An 18,572-nucleotide genomic window follows, 5' to 3' on the forward strand; every position below is an offset into this window, starting at 1 on the left:
GAGTGAGTTCATTCCTGCAGACGACGATGTGACGGCAGCAGCAGGTAAACAGCTCCTATTACAGCCCTGCTGCACTTCCAGCTGCCCCCCCCCTCATCCCCCCTCCTCCTCCACCTCCACTACACCTTCACCCCCCCCCCCCCCCCCTCCTCCCTCCTCCCCCCTCGGCCCCATCATAATGGATGAGCGCGGTGCTCGGCGTGCGTGCAGGAAAGGTTTAATTAAATCATAGTCCAATCATAATCCATGTTGTTAATTAAACTGGATAATTTATAAGTACAAAAGAGGGTATTTATTAGCTGCTCTGCGGTGGTGGCAGCGCCGCGGCGTGCACGGACACACACACACACACTCACACTCCTCTGCCTTACAACCTTTTACTATTGATGCCCCCGCATGATTGATAATGAGACAGAGACTGCTGTACTATTTGTCTAATGGCCGTGCAATTAAAGCCCTTGTAAATGACCCATGCCTCATTTCATCCTAATCTATGGAATTTTGATTGAATTTGTCAGCGCTAATTGAAAAATACTGCTATTTAATGTCTGCATTGCAGTTGCAGATCAGGCCGCCTTTAATGAGATCGTGTCCCAGTGACCCTGAGGTGGGGGGAGGGGGGTGAGGGGGGCCATGCATGCCCTTGACTCAGCCAGGGAGGGGAGGGGGAGTGTGTATGTGTGTGTGTGTGTGTATGTGTGTGTGTGTAGGGGTCTAAGGTCAGCGGTGTGAGATGCTGCGACGAGCGTTAAAGGATTCATCATCAGGACACATCAACTAACATCGACTAGTGGTAGAAATAATCTAGTAAACTGAAATAAAACTACAATGACCGATGCTAAACTGCAGTAAAGTAAAGTTTCATCAGATAACAGCAGCTTATTGTAGTTTTCTTGTCGATGTCTAAAGCTGCAGGAAGAAAACGCCACAGCTCAATATGGACGACTTGGGAGTACGACCCACAGCTAAATAAGAGTGAATGGAACCTGATGAGGACTGATGGGAACATTATGGGATGGATGCAACTAAAAGGGAACAAGTTCATCTTCAGAGGTCCGACAGAGGCTTTCTCCTAAAACCTGAACAACTACAACTAAGACTAAGACTAAATAAAAACTAAATAAAACATATTCTAAAACTAAACTGAAATTTAAAAAAATCTAACTGAAAAGCTAGCTAAATAAAACTCGAGAATGCATTTCCTGAAGGAAATACGGTGAATGCTGAAAGCTGGAAGCTGAATGAGCTGAATAAATTGAAACAATGCTGAAGAGATGAAACTAAACTAAATAAAAATAAAAACTAATGAACATTAAAACTATAACAACGGGTTTAGATTCAGATGTGACGGTCCGTCACCATAGAAACAGTTCATTTATATCACCTCCTCCTCACTTCTAATAAATCAATCACTCATAATCAATCCTCTAACACTTGAACAGACTTTTTTTGAAACTTGTCTCTGTCTATAAAGTTTTTTTCTGAATCGCCACGTCGCGATCGTACGGCGCATCGTCGTCCCGGCAGCAGGAGACGTTGCATTCGCTGCCTCCTATTGGTCGAGGACGCCGTGACATCACTGGAGATTTGATTTTAACTTCCTGTTTCATCATCAATGCTCAAACATGTGTTTCCAATTAGTTTCCTGTCAATCTGTTTGATCTGCGGAGCATTTGGGGTGGAGGCCCCCCGGCCCCCCAGGAGCCGGATCCGGCCCTGCTGAAGAGTTTAATGTGGAATAAACGAAATGTCACGAGTATGAAGAGAAAGTAGATCAACACACACACACACACACACACACACGGAGGTCAAACAGCGATTATTTACTGGATATATTATTCAGCTTATTATTTACGATGATGTGTTTTCTCCTTCTTCCTAAATGGCCCGTGGTCCCAATTTGTGTAATTGGCGTTCATCCAGTTCGACCAGAGGCGACCTCGTCCTCACGACGCGTCATCGCCCCTTTGGGCCAATCAGAGGCCGGCGCGCCGTGACGTGGGCGGAGCTCTGTCGGCGGAGGCAGCGCAATTAAACCGAGGGGAGCGCAATTTAAATCCAAAACATCTCAGACAGGCAGGAGGCGCGCTGAGCTGGAAACACACACTCTCGCTCTTACTCTCTCTATCACACACACACCTCCTCTCTCTCTCTCCGTGTGTGTGTGTCCGTGTGTGTGTCAGTTAGAGCGCGTTGAGTGAAGGAGAAGTGTCCGTTGCTCCGGTCAAGTTGAAGTGGAGCAGGACGCAGAGAGACGGAGTGGAAACCTGCTGGGAAACTTAAAGGAGAAGATTTTGATTTTTTAATTTAAATAAGGTAAAGGTTTTCCAGTTTTTTCCAAAGTGCAAGTACAAGAAGAAGAGGAAAAAGAAGTCGGAGAAGAGATTTTGATTTTTTAAAATTTTAAATAAGGTACGTTTTCCTGTTTTTCTAAAGTGCAAGAAGGAGAAGAAGAGGAAAAAGAAGGAGGAGAAGAGATTTTAATTTTTTTTTTTTTAATTTAAATAAGGTACGTTTTTCCAGTTTTTCTAAAGTGCAAGGACAAGAAAAAGAGGAAAAAGAAGGAGGAGAAGTAGAATTCCCGTTCCTCCGCTCCAATGGAATGGTTTTGGATCGGTCTGATGGGATTATCTCCGCTCTGAGCTCCGGGTCCTCCTCTCCTCTCCTCCTCTCCGGTGATGAGCGCAGCGTTCAGCTCTCCGTCCTTCATGGTGATGCATCGGCCGGTCGGCAGCGCCACCAGCGCCTTCAGCATCGACTCTCTGATCGGGGGGGGGCAGAGCCTGCTGCAGCCGCCGCAGCCCAGCCAGGGACACTTCGTCTACACCGGATACCCCATGTTCATGCCGTACCGGTCTGTGGTGCTGCAGCCTCCTCCTCCACCTCCTCCTCCTCCTCATGCTCCCCATCAGCCAGCTCTGCCCCCCCCGCTGGCCGGCCTGCAGAGCCTGCAGAGCGGCTTCTGCTCCGGCCTGGCGGCGCAGGGCATGGCGCTCACCTCCACGCTGATGGCGGCGCAGCAGCAGCAGCACGAAGCCGCCAGGAAGTTCTTCGACAAGGCGCAGGAGCTGCGGCTGCAGGAGCAGGAAGAGACCGGGAAGAGCAGCTTCCTGCAGCCCGGGAAGGAGGCGGCGCTGCTCGGCTTCCACGACACGGACACGTCGCTGCAGACTTCCACAGGTAGGAAGCTCACAGACACTCTGGATCACTTCAACTCTTCGTGTTTCTTTTTTTGAATTCAAGTTTTTATTGAACTTCCCAAGGCTTGGTACATACCTCCATACAAGAACAGGTAGTCATTATTAAGAGTTAACTGTTACAGACACATTCTGTCTCTCAAAGGGCAGAAATTGCAAAATATAGTGAGTATAAAACATCTCTTCGTGTTTCTGAGCAAAAACCGGTTTAAACTTTATTGTGCAAATGTCAGAGCGGAGAGGCGTTCACGGACCCGGAACATCCCAGTTTCATTTATCTGAAAATATTCACGGTTTGTCCAGAAGAAGAAAAAAAAAAAGCCGCAATTTGACTCTTTATAAATAAGTTTCATTTAAAGAATTAATTATATTTCTGTGGATTTATAGAAATTAAAACATTAATCGGAATCAGAAAAGCTTTATTGTCTCCTGCAAAAACTGTGGACATTTTTCTTAGACGAGCGCATAAAAGAAACACAAGTTAAGAAAAACACAATTTAACATAAAATAAAACAAACAACAGATAGATCCGGATACAGGAGATAACATCCTGCTTTTTGGTTTTAATAATAGCCTACTTCCTAATTTCCTCAAGCGCGGCTGGAGTTTTTATTTTATTATTTTTTGTCTTGTGTAGAAAGTTGAGAGACAAATGGAGCTGGTGAATTCCTCCGGTGTGAACCGCCGCAGGCCGCGAGGGGAGAAGAGTTCCTTTTATTGGCTCAGTCTGGTTTTCTCTCCCTCATGTCAAACAGACCCCTCGTTCTTTTTCTTTCTTTTTCTTTTATTTATCATTATGTGATTATTTATGATGGATTCTGACAGCACGGAGCCTCCAAACAGGCCGAGGCCGCGCGGAGCCGCCGTGCGTAATTACGCGTGAAAAATAAAAGTCCCCGCGGAGCCGCGTGTGTTTTCCGCTCTGATCCAAACACTGATCTGATGATGGACATGGACACGGGACAGGGCGACCCCCCCTCCCCCTCTCTCCCCTCCCCCACGCACCTCCTCACCCCCAGCTCACCCCCACAGATGTCACAGCCTTTCAAAATAAAACCGTTTCCATTTAAACGCATCATAATGAACATTTCATCCTTCCACTTCCATGACCCCTGGACACAATTTAGACATCAGTTACTCCCTAAATATTTTTTCATATACATATCGGCCTGGGTCTGGACTAAACATGGAAACCACTAAAGACATGGGTTTCCACATGTTTAACCCCTTCCTGGCCACTTGTTTTTGCTGCAAAAACACTACATTTCTATCGGCTCTATGGGCTTTAGGGCTGGTGACAGAAGTTTAGTGATAAAAAGAGATAACATCCAAAATCCCCTCAGTGAAAACCTCTGACTCTAATATGTCAACTAAATAAAACAAGAATTTAGAAAGCGGCTTTATCTATTGTTCAGATGTCTGTTCTGGAAATTAACGCATATTTTTTTTTCATAGTTTTTCAGACTCCGACTCTGAGCTAGAAATCTCCACTTCAGCAGCACTTCCAGACACCAAACCTTCCACTTTGATCCCTTTCTATATTCTGAAGGTTTTTACAGAGGGGATTGTTGATATATCATTCACAGCCTCATTTATACAACATTTTATTACTAAAAACATGGAGACATTAGATGTTTTAGGGCTGGTGACAGTATTTTCTCATTTACAGAGTGATAAAAAGAGATATCTACAATCCTCCTCTGTAAAAACTAAAGACTCTAATGTGTCAACAAGATAAAACAAAGTAGCTTTATCCATTGTTCACATTTCTGTTCTGGAAATATATGCAAATTAGTGCATTTTAAGTAGATATTGCCTCATTTACATATTTAAACATAACATTTAACAAAACTTGTAATACAAAAATATTTGTCTTAATGTGAGTGATAAACTTGGGAAGTCTGATGGTGAAATCTGTTAGTTACATTTTTTTTTACCCTATTCACCTGTATAGAGTTTGAATAAAACTTTATTGCTCCGCTCCACAGGCCGAGTTCTGAGTAAAGACGACCCGAAGGAGGACGACTGCGGCCGGAAGGACGAGAGCTTCTCCATGGACAGCGACCTGGACTACAGCTCCGACGACAACCTCACCTCCATGTGCCACAAGGAGGACGGAGAGGACGGAACGCACCACGGATCCGGTTCCGGTTCTGTGTCCGGTTCCGGTGGTGGTTCCGGCGGAGGAGGATCCGGAGGAGGGAAGAACCGGCGGCGGCGGACGGCGTTCACCAGCGAGCAGCTGCTGGAGCTGGAGAAGGAGTTCCACTGTAAGAAGTACCTGTCCCTCACCGAGCGCTCCCAGATCGCCCACGCGCTGAAGCTGAGCGAGGTGCAGGTCAAGATCTGGTTCCAGAACCGCCGCGCCAAGTGGAAACGCGTCAAGGCCGGGAACGTCAACAACAAGTCCGGAGAGCCGTCACGGAACCCCAAGATCGTGGTTCCCATCCCGGTGCACGTCAGCCGCTTCGCCATCCGGAGTCAGCACCAGCAGATGGAGCAGGCCAGACCATGAGGAGGAGGAGCAGGAGGAGGAGGAGGAGGAGGAGGAGGAGGAGCAGGAGGAGAAGAGGAGTCCAGACCTGAGACTGAATCCCCTGTTGAAGCTTTTATCTTTTCAACCACATGAAACAAACACACACTCACATTAAATTGCATCAAATTCACTCCTTCATGTTTTTAGAGACCTGATGTGACGTCATTTATCTGTTTATTACATTTATTTTAATTATGACTCATTGAATTCCTTCACATTAGAAAAAAAAAACATTTTCCAGATTAAAAATCTAATTAATTTGATAAAAGTTAAATCAAATTTCTACATTTATTCATATTCATATTGTTTTTTATTTCATGTCACTGAGAATTTTCCACCTTAAAGGAGTCGGACAGTGTTTTTAAGGTGGAATGAATCTACGGGGTTCAGGACTGGACGGGTTGATCTTCTGGAGGAGCGACACCAAAAACTGAGCGTCCAAAAAAAAAAAAAAAGAGAGAGAGACCGTTGCCGTGGCAACACGTTGACCTGCTCCTCCCACACATGTAAATAACGGGACACGGGACCAAGAGGACGTGTTGTTGATGGTGTTTGTGACGCTGCTAATTTATTTCTATCAAAGTGTAACTGACTGGTTGATTAAAGACTCCGGACACACACCTGCTTCATTCTGGACCTTCACAATAAAACACACACACACACACACACACACACACACACACACACACACACACACACACACACACATCTGGAATGCACACGGCCAGATGTTGCTCACAAAATAAGAGCCGCTTTTTTTTTTCTTTGGTTTTATTTTGAAGGCCCGAGTTTTAAAGGCCACAGATGTTTCAGTCCGATTAAAGAACTGAAGAAAAAAATCTGAATTAATTTAAAACATTATAAAATATAATTACACTAAATATTAAATTACCTTTAGAAACAATTTATGTGATTTAATTTGTCATTACATGTGTGTTTTTTTTAATTAGCCTATTTTAAACCTCAGAGGAAGTTGGATCTTATTCACACATTCATGTGAATCAGTTTGTTTTGATCTTTAATTACAGAAATTTGGCTAATTATTATTATTAATTAGGATGAAATAATGACGTCATGTGGTAAATAACGGTCATAATGACGTTTCCTACCGTGGTGCGTTCAGGTGCAGCTCCTTCAGACTGAAACACGAGGAGAGGTCATGGTGAGGATGCGTTGGATTTTAAACCAATAAACAAAAGAGACAAGTGTCAAAGTGGAGTTTATACCTGCACTGTCCCCCGTGACGTCACGTCAGCCAAACAACCCCATAATAATATGAACTGTTCCACGGGTTAATGTATAAAAGAAGGAGAAACTCACCTGAGCGACGTCTCTGTTTGATTGACCCGTTCAACTGAAGCGACAAACACGAGGTCTCCTCCTGCCGTAAACTTTCTGTTTTTTACGACACACGACGTACGGCCCGTTGGCATGGCAGCAGGTCGTCAAAATCTCGTTTTTATTTTAGACATTAAAAACATTTTGTAAAGTTAATTATTAAAAAAAAAAAACATCACTCAGTATTTTGAAGATTAATTATTGATCTAAATAAAATAAAACAAATTATTTCCGAATTCTGTTTTTAATGTTTAATTTGTCTAACATTACAGGATAGTTTATTTCTATATTGAAGACCTGCTTCATCAAATATTTTAATAAGTTCCCTTGTCCAACGACAGTTTTTTTAAAGGTTTCACAAAAAAAATAGTTTGACAGTCAGGCATGTTAAACCCGATTCAGTTAGATTTTGTTTGATTAAAACGAGACGTGAAGGCCTCACAATCATAAATATAAATCAATATTGTAGAAAGAAAAGAGCAGTCAATTACTGCAGCATCTCCCCCGTTGTCATGGTGATACATTTTTAGATTTATCACTCAATTTTTAAAAAAACGAAAAAGAAAAAACATCTTTTCACCTGAGTTGAGTCACATGAAATTTTAAAAACGGTCATTTTCTTTAATTCCTGTTGATTCCTGCTCATTAAATAATTAAACCTTAATGTTTCCGGTGTTTTCATGCTTTACTGGTCCCATTGGTCCTCAGCCGCTTCAAATAATATAAATAAACTTTATTTCAGGCCCACAGCAGCTCGCTGATTAATAAATAATGAGCAATAACATTTAAATCTGAACATTTTTAATCCTGATGAATTGTGGGAAATGTAGTGGTGATGAATCTGAGCTGCTGCAGATTAAAAACCAGGATAAATATTAGAATAAATATTTAGAATTAATGTATTTTCCTGCCTCTGTGTTATTTTGAGGCCTTGAATTAAAACCAGACTTGTGTAGGCTATTATTTTCATTTTCATAATTTTTCATATTTTCTGTGGCTGGAGTCAAGTCGCCGTGGAGACGCCGCCGCTCCAGACCAGTGGAGGTGAAGCTGTGAATCTCTGAGCGGCTCTAAATGAATTTCTTTGCAAATTGTAATCAAGCCGGGCCGTCACGGTCGGCTGATAAATGAGGCCCGGGGGGATCAGCCGAGGCCGAGGCTGTTCTCTTCTCAACACGCTGCCTTCCTAAATTAACAGCAACCTGCCTGAGCTCCAGATGAACTCCTGCTGATTAATCTAACCGAGCCCAAACCAGGCCAAAAACAACCAAATAATAAAGAATTACCACCACAACACAACAGTAACAGTTCCTCTGAGAGCGACGACGCCGACGATCTGCATGAATTAAACTCTTTTTACCTGAGACGATGGAAGACAAAACACAGACATCTTGTTTTTATATTAAGAAGCATTATTCTTGTCTTTATTGAAAAGAGACACACGTTACAGTAGAAGACTCTGTATTAGGTAAAATTTTCCAACAACGGTACTGTACAGCCAACAAAAGTCATAATTATAATAATAATAATAATAATATTTAGAAGAACAATGAGGACAATATGTGTCTGGATGATAAATCAAGACGATAATAGAACGTGGATGGACTGAAGAAGAAGGAGAAGAAGACGAAGAGGAAAATATACAAAATCGTAGGTGGTAGTGGGCGGGGTCTTCCTCGCTATGTGGGTTCATAAATAATCTGGTGGGCGGGGCTTAGAGGGGAAAAGGCTACATGAGGTAACACAACCAGACAAACCAAAACGTTGACCATACGGACTCGTTTTCTCTCTTTTTTTCTCTTTGTTTTGTTGATTAAAGTCTATGTACAGGGGAGGACGTTAGCGCACACGCAGCAGAGACCAGGAGTTAGCTACTCGCCGGCAGGAAGCTTCAGTCGCTCTGATCCAACGTCATAGCTGAGCTAACAGGCGCTAGGAAATATAGCCTACCGCACCACGCTTTAGTCTAGCTAACAGGCGCTAGGAAATACACCGCACCACGCTTTAGTCTAGCTAACAGGCGCTAGGAAATACACCGCACCACGCTTTAGTCTAGCTAACAGGCGCTAGGAAATACACCACACCATGCTTTAGTCTAGCTAACAGGCGCTAGGAAATATACCGCACCACGCTTTAGTCTAGCTAACAGGCGCTAGGAAATACACCGCACCACGCTTTAGTCTAGCTAACAGACGCTAGCGGGTTCAGAGTCACAGCTAACTGGAGCAGGACGTTGTTCAGCCGTTTTATTGATCAACGTTAAGTTTGGATTCGTTCTGTTGATAGCAACATTAGCTCAGATGATGATGTAGCTTCAGCTGCAGACGCGTCACATGTTTCCAGTCTCGTCCAGAAACATTTTAACGACCTGTGTCTGGAAAAACAACGACCTGAGGGAAAACATTTCAATTTAAACTCAGCTAGCGCTCGTTAGCTTCGATAGCAGACGACTCAGCAGTTCCTGCTCTTTAAGTTATAGTGTTAGCTGAGTTGAGCTAACAGTCTGCTAGCTGGAGCTGTAGGTTTACTTCTGTTTGTAATTCTAAATATTTTCCAGCTTTTCATTTGACTCATAAAGTGGAACCTGTTAGCTTGCAAGCTAAAGCTACGATGCCATGCTAGCATGCTCACAGCTAGCCACAGTGACGGTTAGCGTTATTATTCCACTGGCTGATTATTTCTGTGCCAGTTAGTAGTTTTAAGCTTTTACAAGTCGACAGCTTGAAATCCCGTGACGTCATTTTGGTGCCAACAATAATTTACGACCAGAGGTTAGCGAACGTTCTCTGCTTTAGAGGAAACTGCCTGAAGCTGCTGCCGCGTAGAAAAACCGCCAAAATAATAGGATAAGAAGCTGTAGTGACAAGAACTGGGGACGAGGCAGACTGAATCAGATTTAGTGCATTTCTGTCATACATTTATTTATTTTTTTAAAAAGAACGTCTTTGCCCTCGTCCTCCATCCTCGTCCCGCCTCTGGACTCTGGACGGACGTGGGACGAGTCAAATATAAAAAATAAAAAAAACACAAAATAAAAACACAAAAGAGAAACGTTCAACCCGTCGGTTGAGGATTAACGGGGGATTCAACGCCATCTTTAATTTAAGACGACTGGTCGGGGAAACGGGGGCGTGGCATGTGTAGAACAGGGTCGGTGAATTAAAGACAAAAAGGCGCAAAGTGTAAAAACCAAAAAGTGGGCGTAAAGAGGAAACGTTAGTGTTCACGTTATTCTGTTTCTACTTCCTACGTCTCCACTAACAGGAAGTGAGTGTCGGTGGTTTAATGGACGACAGTGAGCGATGAGTTTGTGAATATTGCTTCCATACGGTCGGGCTGAGATCTTCATCATCATCATCATCATCATCATCATCATCATCATCATCATCATCATCATCCGTCGACTCTTTTCAGTCAAATCTGAGCTGAGACGTTCAATGAACTCACAACATTCGCTACTAATAAACCACTGTTTTTTTTTCTTTTTTCTCCCAACCTCCTCGGCCCTTCCTTTTAAACTTCCCGTTGCCATGGCGACCGCCTAGTGACGGACATCCGAGTTCAGGCTCAATCCAAACTTTCACTATTATTTACAAAACTTAAGAGGACGACGATGTTGAACGTTGGGACTCCGATCTGGAACGCAGCCCCGGCGTGTTTTTACAGTGAAACTCAAACTTCCTGTGGAACGTCTCGGACCCGTAAACCTCCGACAACATTCAGACAACGTCACGTGACGCCTCCTCGCCACGGCAACCAGCGCACAGGAAGTTCATCTCTAATGTACACAACCTCATCGTCGACATAGAGAGAAAGAGGAAAGTTATTTACAAGAAAAAGAAGAAGCCCTTCTTAGTGAATCGCTGAGCAGATCAGGCAGACCGACGTCTGATTGGACGAGACAGATGGCGAGCTGAGGGTGATGACCTCATCATGACACATACATCTTTGTTACACTCGACGATCTCGGCTCGTGAGTTTTACAGTTTGTCCATTAAATAAAGTCACAGATCAAACAACTGAACTCGACAAGAAGCCGATTGATCCATCGATCGATCGATCGATCGATACATTGATTCCCTTTTTTTTTTCCCGTTGTTGCTCCGTGTGATCGATTCGATTCGATTGGTTTGATTCTCTGCAGGGAAACTTTGAAGCAAACGCTGGATTCAAACTGTTCTCAGTTCAGTGGAGTCAGAGAGGACGGAGGAGCTGCTCTGAGGTCGAGGATCAATGTGTAAAATAAAAGAAAATATTCAGATTTCAGTCTTTGATGTGTGTGTTTGATATTTGAACCTTCAATAAAACTCTGTTAGTGATCCAGATGTGAAGATGGACCGTCTCCGCTCCCTGAGCCTGGACAGAGCTTCTGTACATGAACGACTTTATACACCTGATAGAGAACAATGACAAATACAACAACTACAACAACAACAAGGTGACGGTTGAAACCATTGGTCCAGCAATGCACATCCACATATACACAACCCAGGAAATGCCTTTTTAAATTAACAATAGAAGGAAAAGAAAGAAAAGAGTCTAGGACATGCGAACTATCACACTTCTGTTTTACCGCTAACGACTGATCTGAGATCTGTTTTTTTATTTTTATTATTATTATTATTTTACATTGAGATATTTTCACATTAAGAAGAAGAAGTAGAAGATATGTTTTGGCGGGAAACGGACGGAGGACTCTGATTGGTTGACGGGTTGATGAGTCAGAGCAGGAACTGGCCATGTTAGTGTTAGTGAGAGCGTGATGAGGTACGATGTCCGTCGAGTCGAGTCGAGTCGAGTGCCCTGATTGGCTGCCGTAAAAAAAAGCTCCGGTGATTGTGGACCATATTTCCCAGCATGCTTTGGGTTTCACCACCCGTGGTCAGTTTTAATCAGTCTTAACGAGCGGCGGCGGTGGTCAGGTGAGGTGGGCGGGGCTTCAGAGTCACAACAGGTAGTGGTTCCCAAAAAAAAAACAAGACGACAAAGTGTCAGGGTTCTCCCAAACCACGGCGGCGGCGGTGGCCATGGCGACGGCGGCGGCCGTGCGTGGTGGTCAGATGAGCGCGGTGCTGCCGGCGCCGCTGCTGCAGCTGTTGTTGCGGTTGGTGTTGCGGCGCGACAGGTTGGGCGTGGCCATGAGCGGGAAGCGCTCGTCGGGACAGCCGTACTGCGCCAACGTGTCCACGCACTCCTGGCTGTTGGCCTGACGCGCGTACGCCATCGCGCTGTTGCCGTGGGCGTCCCTCGCCATCAGGTCCACGCCGTACTGCAGAGACAGAGAGAGAGAGAGGAAACCAGTCGTTTATTGATCGATTGATCAGCTGTGATGTCACTTATCTCTACTTCAACATCTTCTTTACCTGTTACTACAAAATAAAGGTCTGGAAAATCTGCTTTTCTAGACTGCAAGTGAATGCACCACGAAGAAAAGGCGGAGGAAGAAGAAGCAGAAGACAAAGAAGAGGAGGAGGAAGAAGAAGAAGAAAAGGAGAAGATGAAGAAGAGGAGGAGGAGAAAGAAGAGGAGAAAGAAGATGAATATGAAGAAGAGGAGGAAGGAGAGGAAGAAAAGGAGAAGATGAAGAAGATGAGGAGGAGAAAGAAGAGGAAGGGAAGAGGAAGAGGAGGAAGAGAAAGACTATGAAGAGGAAGAGGAGGAGGAGGAGGAAGAAGAGAAAGAAAAAGATGAAGAGGAGGAAGAATAAGAGGAGGAGGAGAAAGAAGAGGAAGAGGAGGAGGAAGAGGTTGAGGAAGAAGAAGCAGAAGAAGAAAAGGAGAAGATGAAGAAGAGGAGGAGAAAGAAGAGGAAGAAGATGAAGAAGAAGAAGAGGAAGAAAAGGAGAAGAGGAAGAAAAGGAGAAGAGGAAGAAAAGGAGACGATGAAGAGGAGGAGGAGGAAGAGAAGGAGAAGATGAAGAGTAGTGGTTGTCTCCACTGACCCAGATGAGCAGCTGTGTGACGACCACGTTGCCCTTGCGGCTAGCTAGGTGCAGCGCGTTGCGTCCGTCGCCGTCGCCACACGTCTCGTTGACCTGCTGCCGGTTGCCGTGGGCGAGCAGCAGCACCACGGAGCGCAGGTCCTCCTCCGCCGTCGCCCGTAGCAACTGCTGCCCCAGCGACAGCTCCGTGCACGGCAACGACGCCACGAACAGACGCTGCTCGTACTTCGCCCGGATCCAACGCTCCCGCTCCTCCCTACGGGACAGGAAGTCACAGGTCAGACAGGCCTTCAAAGTAAAACTACAGGAAGTCACAGGTCAGACAGCCCTTCAAAGTAAAACTACCTGACCTAGAGGAGCCAACAAACTCAAAGTCTGTTAAACTTGAGAAAGATTTTCAGAATAAAAGACTTTTAGTAAGTTTAGAATTAACTTTAATTTGGTGAAAATATAAAAAAAAAAAATTAAACTAACAGATTTTACCATGAAACTTCACAAGTTTATCACTCACATGAAGACAAATATTTTTTGTATTACAAGTTTTGTCAAATTGTATGTTTAAATCCTTCCTTCTTTCCTTCCTTCCCTTCGTCCTTACTTCTTCTTCCTCTTTTGATCCAATTGACCTAATCTGTTCCCTATCCCTCCATCTTTCTTTCCTTTCCTTCCCTTCCTTCTTCTTCCTTCCTTGAACAAATCTGTTCTCTTCCTACATCTTTCTTTCCTTCCTTGTTCCCTCCCTTCCTTCTTTCTTCCTTCCTTAAACAAATCTGTTCCCTCCCCCCATCTTTCTTTCCTTCCCTTTTCCCTTCCTTCTTTCCACAATCCCTTTCCCTTCCTTCCTTATTTCTTCCTTCCTTTTTGACCCAATCTGTTCCCTCTCTCCTTCTATCTTTCCTTCCTTTTTCCCTTTGTCCTTCTTTCCTTCCATCTTTCCCTTCGTCCGTCCTTCCTTCCTTCGTTTTTGACCCAATCTGTTCCCTCCCTCCTTCTATCTTTCCTTCCTTTTTCCCCTTCCTTCTTTCCTCCCATCTTTCCCTTCGTCCTTCCTTCCTTCCTTCCTTGACCCAGGAGGACAACAGGAGGGAAATGAAGTAAAATAAAAACCTTCTACTGTTTCTTTCCTCTGGACTGAAAGCGTCTCGCCTTAATTTGAGTGAGTCAATGCCCCCCCCCCCAGTGTAAAATAAGACACAGTGAGGACAGAAGGGGTGTTAAGGGGGGGTTAAGGGGGCTGAGGAGGTGGAGGGGGGGTTGACATTGTTCACCAATCGAGTGTCATTAAGTGCTGATGTGTCTAATCCTGCTCTAATCTCTGCTCATGTCAACAGCAGCTCATTCAGCGGCCGGGATTAGCCCACAGGAGGAGGAGGGGGGGGGGGGGTGAAGGGGGGTGAGGGGGGATATTGAGCTGTACCCCCCCCCCCCCCCCCTCCTCCTCCTTAACTAAATAACAACACCTCCTCCAGGGGGTGGAGGAGCAGGAAATGGAGAACAGAGACTTCTCACAGGTTGATGCCTCCACTGACACCACTCCACTCTGTCTCTCTGTGTGTGTGTGTGTCAGTAACACACTGCTACACTTCAACGCCTTAAATAAAAACAATAAAACAGCAGATTAAAAGAATTATAATAATAATAATTATTAATATTATCAACTATGTCGCTGACGTCTTCTTCAAAAGGAACATTTCAAAATAAAACACATTTCCTCCTCAGACGTGAATGAAGTATTTATCCATTCATCAACATTATTATATAAGTAAACCTGTGTTTTTATAATGATGTGAATTTTTCTCTTTCTTTTAAATTATTATTATTATTTTTATCTATTTTTCTTTCATTATCTTCTTGGATGATAAGACTAAACAGCAACATGTGAAACCTGTTTCTCTTAAAATAAAAATTTTAATAACAACAAAAATGGATTATTATTTATAACTAATGTGTAGAGGAAAAAAAATGTGTCTGTAGAACTGTTTTTATTCCAGTCAATAAAGTCTTATTTTCAACTATTTTCCAAAGTGAAACAGAGTTGGTTGATTTCTCCTCCAGGTCTGAAGCTCTGCAGGTGGTTTATCGTCTCTTAAATCACATTAAAGTTGATTCTAAACTTTATATTAAAGGGACATTGTGTAAGTTCTCCTGTTATCTATTCATGAAAATCGATTATTTGGTTCAAAAGTCTGTTTTTCATTAATCAGTAATCCCCCCCCATCAACAAAGTGAAGTGTTCCTTTCAGCTCTGAATCAGCCGTTCATATCATTCATATCTCCATGGAGCGGGTAAGCTCGGTGCTGCTGCCATGTGGTGTCTCCATGTTTTTACGTTCAGTGGCAGCGTGACGGTAGGTAACCATGGAAACTCAGCAGAGACACCGGAGCTGTCGGCTCAGGTGGAGGTGGCGTCTGTGAACAGTCACCGCGGTAACGCAGTGAGGAGGAATGGAGCGTTACACTGATGCTGCATTCACCTGCAGTCGGGCAGACGGCCGTCGCTAACAAACCAGATGTCATTTTAGTCACAGAAGTCCAGAGAAAGCTGGTAAAACAATACCACATCGCCATGACAACATATTGTCACATGTATTGTTTTGCCTCGTGCTGACGGACCACTTGTTTACATAGAGGCTGGTTTATGTCCGTCTGCTGTCTGCTCAATATCAGGTGAATGCAGCATGAAAAATACGATTGAGTTGCTGGCGATATACAACCGCAACGCTAGATGGGAGGGATTCCTACACAATGTACCTTTAAAGTTGATTCTAAACTTTATTTTAAAGTGTTTTATTGTGAAAATCTTTGACTAGATCGTAGCGGTGTGAGAACTGAACAGAGAACTGTAACGTTGAGATCATCAGGTGAATCTCTGCAGGTTGAAGTGTGGGAACAGTCGGTGTGGGAACCTGCAGAATCTCATTAAGTCTCTTCCTGGAGACAGAGTGTGTGTCTGTCTCTGTGTGTGTGTCTGTGTGTGTGTGTTTTGGGGGTGTGGTGGTGCTAGCATCACGGAATGTCCCGGGGGTTTCTCCTCCTTCCTGCCCCGACCCGGAGAGAGAGCAGGGAGGCCGGCACGAGACCACGGCCCACAGCCCCCGGACAAAGACAGGAGGTGTCACTCTGTGTGTCTCTGTGTGTGTGTCTCTGTGTGTGTGTGTGCACTCAGCAGGGCTCTGGCCTTCTGTCCTCCAGAGGACGGAGAGGAAATGTGAGGCCACTGGACCCAGGAAACGCATGCCTTCCCCCGCCGCTGGAGTTGCTAAGGGCTGGGAGAGTGTGTGTCTGTGTGTGTGTTTAGTGTGTTTGTGTTTAGTGTGTCTGTGTGTTTAGATCAGTTTCAGTTTCCGACACCTCCAGTCAGTCAGAGCTTCCTACACCATCTGAGCTGGTTATCTATACATTGATTCTGCTGACACTCTGAGTTCCTCTTCTCCTACAGTCAGTGAACTCATCATCTTGTTAATCCCGTCAGTCTCCAGAAAAACACGATTACGGCATCGAATAGTTCAACACATAACCAGCCAATGTCTGCACATTTATTTGGGGGCCACAGTTTTTCAGAGACGCTGCATAAATGGCCAATTTCCGTGCAAAATGTGCGATATATGCGGAGCTGCTTTACTTGACTTTATTGTTTTATTGTACGTGGACAGTCCCAATTAATCAACTGCATCAAATACAGTAAAAAGGGCAGCTTTAGCCAGCATGGCTAATATCCTGCTGTAGTCCCCGGCCAGATGACAATGGGCATGATTTCATTATCTCTGCATTTTCGTTGCAAAAAAGTCAGATATCGTCGCAGAAAGTTGAAAAATGTTGCGTTTACTTCACACGAGTGCAGCCATTTTCCTCCTGTTGCCTTGGGAACGTTATGAAGTGATTGAGTTGAGGAAGATTGAAGTTGTTTGTTACCAGTTGGTTAAATCATAGCTACTAGTTTCAAAAACCTTAGTTAGTAGTACGTACATTTATGTTCCAGTCAGAGATTATCCTACATTTGTGCATTATTAGAGAAGGTTTTGTATCGCTACCTGTGTTAAACAGGAAGCAGACTGTTTATTTTATCGTTTCATTGATTCATTTTTACAGAAGTTGCAGTGTTTTCTTGTTGTGACGCTACAGAACTGGTTTGACTCTTCAACATTGTGTAAGTTTGAGTCGTGTGTTGATTAAAACAAGAGGAGAACTTAGTTTTAGTTTGCTGCTTCTCACAGGAAGTCATTAGAAATGACTCTCTACATTCATGTAGCAGCTCAGTGAGGACAGAGTGTTGAGGAATCACACACTTTTTACAACTTCCTGCAGTTTCATCGCATAAAACTACATAAATATCCTGCAGATTCCATCGGATTTTTAGGAAAACTGTCTATTAATGAAGGATTTTTGCTGCAACAAACAGAAAAACTCTTTTCTGGAAGGATCAAATAATCAGGTATCAATAAACTAATCAACCATTTAATCAACCGATGGATTAAATATCTGAGTGAGACGCTGCGTTCAAAGACACTCTGTAAAACAGACAGTCAGACGTGTTGAGGTGTCCACAGACTTCTGTCCTCATCGAGCTGCAGCAGAGTTTCACATTTACATGTCACCACAGGACACGTGTGTGTGTCTCTGTGTGTGTGTGTGTGTGTGTGTGTGTGTGTGTGTGTGTGTGTGTGTGTGTGTGTGTGTGTGTGTGTGTCTCTGTGTGTGTGTGAGTGTGTGTGAGTGTGTGAGTGTGTGTGTTGCAGTAAACAGTGAGTGTGTGTCATCATGAGCTAACGAGTCCTGAAAACACACAGCTCTGGACAGTGGAGAGGCTAATTGCACTAATTAACCACACAGTGTGTATGTGTGTGTGTGTGTGTGTGTGTGTGTGTGTGTGTATGTGTGTGTGTGTGACAGTATGTGTTAACATGTGTCTACTGAATGCACACACTCATATTTAGTGTGTTAATCTGTGTGTGTGTGTGTGTCACTTTTCACATCCCATTAGACAGAGCTCTGTGCTGCAGCACTGATGCATGCTGGGTAGATAATTAAACATGAGTCCCGGTGAGACACACAGACACACACACACACACTGAGCCTCAGGCCTGTTGTGTGTGTGTTGTGAGTGTGTCAGTTAAATTAAAAGATAAAAATGACACCAGCTACACAAACAAACACAATGTGAACCTGAACGCATCACACTCCACATCTACTGTCTCTACTGCCTCTATATTGTCTTTACTGTCTCTATATTGTTTCTGTTTCTACTGTGTCTATTTTTTATGTCTCTACTGTCTCTATATTGTCTGTATATTGTCTCTACTGTGTCTCTACTGTCTCTATATTGTCTGTATATTGTCTCTACTGTGTCTCTACTGTCTCTATATTGTCTGTATATTGTCTCTACTGTGTCTCTACTGTCTCTATATTGTCTCTATATTGTCTCTACTGTGTCTCTACTGTCTCTATATTGTCTCTACTGTGTCTCTACTGTCTCTATATTGTCTCTACTGTCTCTATATTGTCTCTACCGTGTTTCTAGTGTCTTTACTTGTTTCTCTGTTGTCTGTACCGTCTCACCTCC

The 18,572-nt window shown here is 43.9% G+C and overlaps 3 protein-coding genes and 1 long non-coding RNA gene across 7 annotated transcripts in view; 3 read left to right on the forward strand and 1 right to left on the reverse strand.

Annotated features, from left to right (window-relative positions):
- The window catches only part of LOC311001087, a 441,127-nt gene that overhangs the window by 205,128 nt on the left and 217,427 nt on the right, over positions 1-18,572 (forward strand). The window lies entirely within an intron of this gene.
- Positions 1-18,572, forward strand: part of LOC311000978 (polymeric immunoglobulin receptor-like) — a 98,362-nt gene that overhangs the window by 63,357 nt on the left and 16,433 nt on the right. The window lies entirely within an intron of this gene.
- gbx2 (gastrulation brain homeobox 2) lies at positions 2,679-5,712 on the forward strand (the record flags this gene model as incomplete). Its single annotated transcript, XM_083991744.1, has 2 exons — positions 2,679-3,180; positions 5,186-5,712. 2 exons carry the CDS (start codon positions 2,679-2,681, stop codon positions 5,710-5,712), a joined length of 1,029 nt encoding a protein of 342 aa, XP_083847870.1.
- agap1 (ArfGAP with GTPase domain, ankyrin repeat and PH domain 1) overlaps positions 8,463-18,572 on the reverse strand; it is a 130,172-nt gene continuing 120,062 nt past the window's right edge. For all 3 annotated transcript variants that reach the window (XM_083991412.1, XM_083991411.1, XM_083991410.1), the window contains exons 17-18: positions 13,013-13,268; positions 8,463-12,340 (exon numbers count right to left, since the gene is read on the reverse strand). In XM_083991412.1, the coding sequence (XP_083847538.1) occupies positions 12,128-12,340; positions 13,013-13,268 (469 nt within the window). In that variant the 3' untranslated portion in view covers positions 8,463-12,127. The remainder of the gene's footprint in view (positions 12,341-13,012; positions 13,269-18,572) is intronic.

This window comes from Trachurus trachurus (genome assembly GCF_905171665.1).
Source record: "Trachurus trachurus genome assembly, chromosome: 2".
Taxonomy (NCBI): Eukaryota; Metazoa; Chordata; class Actinopteri; order Carangiformes; family Carangidae; genus Trachurus; species Trachurus trachurus.